Source organism: Rattus norvegicus, chromosome 10, assembly GCF_021556685.1.
Source record: "Rattus norvegicus strain SHRSP/BbbUtx chromosome 10, alternate assembly SHRSP_T2T, whole genome shotgun sequence".
Lineage (NCBI taxonomy): Eukaryota > Metazoa > Chordata > Mammalia > Rodentia > Muridae > Rattus > Rattus norvegicus.
Genome location: NC_141543.1, coordinates 74,377,192 through 74,379,988, shown reverse-complemented (window position 1 = coordinate 74,379,988; position 2,797 = coordinate 74,377,192). Strand labels below are relative to the sequence as shown.

General features: G+C 44.2%; 1 protein-coding gene across 1 annotated transcript; it reads right to left on the bottom strand.

Moving 5' to 3' along the window:
* Positions 1-219: 219 nt before the first annotated feature.
* On the bottom strand, positions 220-2,055 carry Ccl4 (C-C motif chemokine ligand 4). The gene is made up of 3 exons (NM_053858.2): positions 1,905-2,055; positions 1,274-1,388; positions 220-595 (listed from the first exon to the last, which is right to left on the bottom strand). Exons 1-3 carry the CDS (start codon positions 1,978-1,980, stop codon positions 508-510), a joined length of 279 nt encoding a protein of 92 aa, NP_446310.2. The 5' UTR covers positions 1,981-2,055; the 3' UTR covers positions 220-507.
* Between the last annotated feature and the right edge of the window lie 742 nt (positions 2,056-2,797).

Here is a 2,797-nt window from a genome sequence, read left to right as displayed (position 1 = left end):
ACTTGAAATGTAAACAAATAAAATGATTGTTAAAAAAATAAAATAAGATAACATTCTCATTAGAAGTATGGCCAGAAGTTTTTTGAGAGCACAAAGCCAGGAGCACTTGTTAAGGTCTCAGCCTTTACTCAGTCTCGCTGCCTTTGCAAACTGTGGTTTATACCTAATAGCACCAGGTGGTTCCAACCCAAATGAGAATCAAGATAAAAATCACAACTATATCTTAAAGAAAGATTTATTACGAAATTGCATGAAATCAATTACACAGCCATATCCACAATAGCAGAGAAGCACAATGGTGGACCATCTCCATGGGAGACACATATCCCATAACTAAACATAAATAATGGAAATAATACCAAACAAAATAACAAAGTCTACACACAGGTTTAAATTAAGAAGGACAGGAAATCTGAATGTAAGGAGCAAGGTACTTCTCAATGAGAAGTGTCAGGGCTGAGGAGGCCTTTCCAGAAGTGGCTCTTCCTGTCTTGAGTCTGGAGCTGCTCAGTTCAACTCCAAGTCATTCACATACTCATTGACCCAGGGCTCGCTGGGGTCGGCACAGATTTGCCTGCCTTTTTTGGTCAGAAATCTGTAGAAGAAAAAGAGGATGGATGAGAACCCCATGGGACCTTAGAGGGCATCTACCACTGTCCCTTGCCTCAAGACATATGTCTATGCCTTTGAAATCAAGGCATAGAGACAAACAAATTTAAACCAGAGAGAAAGCTGATTCAATATCTGACTCCCAGCCCACCATTCTCCTCTATTAGCTGTTAGGACTAGTGACTGTCTGATAGACTCTATATCTGATAGCAGACTTGGGAATCTTGTTCTGCTTGATCACTGTATGGGTAGCCCCGGTAGATCATCCTTCCTGCGTGACCCTACATTAGACTCCCTGAAACTCTAACCCATGGCATAGCTGCAGCCTCAGGGGTTCCCTATATTAGAAAACAATGGGTTTGTTAATATGACTATGTCTCCCAATTTTTCAAATGGCCTTTCTACATGTTTTTCTAACATAGTTTAAGCAATCTATTTATATAATATGCATTGTCTTCTGTTTCTAGTGTCGTAGCCTGTGGTAACTTCCTCCCGAAAAGCCATCCTCACATGTTACTGACCATCCAGGAACTACCAGAACCTCCTGACCTCACTGTTTTTCACCAGAGCTTCAACCCTTAGAACAGAACCCTGTCAGTTATATAGCATTTTCACCTGAACCTGGCCAGTTTCCTGTCATTCCCTCACCCCAGTATGTACTTACACCACAGCTGGCTGGGAGCAAAGGCTGCTGGTCTCATAGTAATCCATCACAAAGTTCCGATGAATCTTCCGGGAGGTGTAAGAGAAGCAGCAGGAAGTGGGAGGGTCAGAGCCTACTGGAAGGAAAAGTAAGGCTAAGGTCAAAACTGTGCCAGGCACTGTTCCTTATAAGATCTTCGTTAAGCATTCCTATGGACTACTAGACCCCAAAACATGGTCCCTTGAATCCATGGCCATCCATTCAGAATGAGACTTCTACTCTAACAAGATAGTTCTCAAAGAAGAAGGGGGGGGGCGAATCTAGAAGATTAAAATTGGAACAAAACTCAGAACACTTCTCAATTGCTTCATATTAAAGGTGGGGAAATCAAGGCATAAAGACAAGCAAGTTTAAACAAGAGAGAAAGCTGATTCAATATCTGACTTCCAGCCCACCATTTCCCTCTATTGGCTGCTAATTCTTAAGGAGTTTAAGGATTAATGACTGTCTGATAGACTCCATATTTAACAACAGACTTGAGAATCTTCCAAGCTCCCTTTTGTTCCCCTGTCCAAACCCCACTTATTGGGCTGACCCCAACTGGAAGACTGGACTCAGTAGGGACTGGAAGCAGCTGGAAGAGTTGACTTACTTGGTGCTGACAGCACTGAATCGCAGAAGGCGGCCACAAGCAGGAGGAGAGAGAAGGCAGACACGTAGAGCTTCATGGTGTTGCTCGGGGAGAGGTTTGCACAGAGCTGGAACTGCAGGGCCCAGAGGCTTCAGAAGCTGGCTGAGTGTTGTGCTGATCTGAGTTGGGAACCCCTCTTTATAGGGACTCTGGGGCCTAAGACATGGGTTTGGGTTGCAGGAAGGAAAACGGAATCTCATGAGTAAAGATGATGTCATGGCATCAAGAAAGAAACTGAAGTTGGCCGAAAGTGAGGAGTTCCTGACAGACTGCCTTCCCCCAGCAGTGACATCATGGAAGAGACAGGGGGGAGATGTAGGGGAGAAGTGGGGTGCATGCTGGAGGGGGAAGTGGTACACCAAAGATAGTGACTGAGGTGGGGAAGGGGGGTTGTGAACCCGAGAGGAAGGATGCAATGTTTACACCTGCTAGCAAAGGCTTGTGGGTAAGAATTCACTGCATTTGGTGGCCGGCACCTCCAGGCAGTGAAGCCTTCACATCAATCTTTCCAGGGTGGCTGTGATTTCCAGAACAAATATAGAGTGTGACCACAAGAGAGAAGACACTGTTCACACACTCTCCAGACTCTCCCTCACACAAAAATGCCATCTGATCAACATCATTCAGAAGAGTTGGTTTGGTCTATTTAGAACGAGGAAGGGATAGACAAAAAATAGAGATTTCAGGACATTATATTGGAATGATAAGAAAAATAGAGAAAGAAACTAAGTTTGGAAGACCCAGTGAATGTTCTAGTGTAAGTAAGGATTGATACCTCGTGATAGTGTTTGCTGCAGACAGAACGTGTAGTCAACCTCAGCATATGGGTGTTTTCTAGCCAGTCCTTAGGAAAT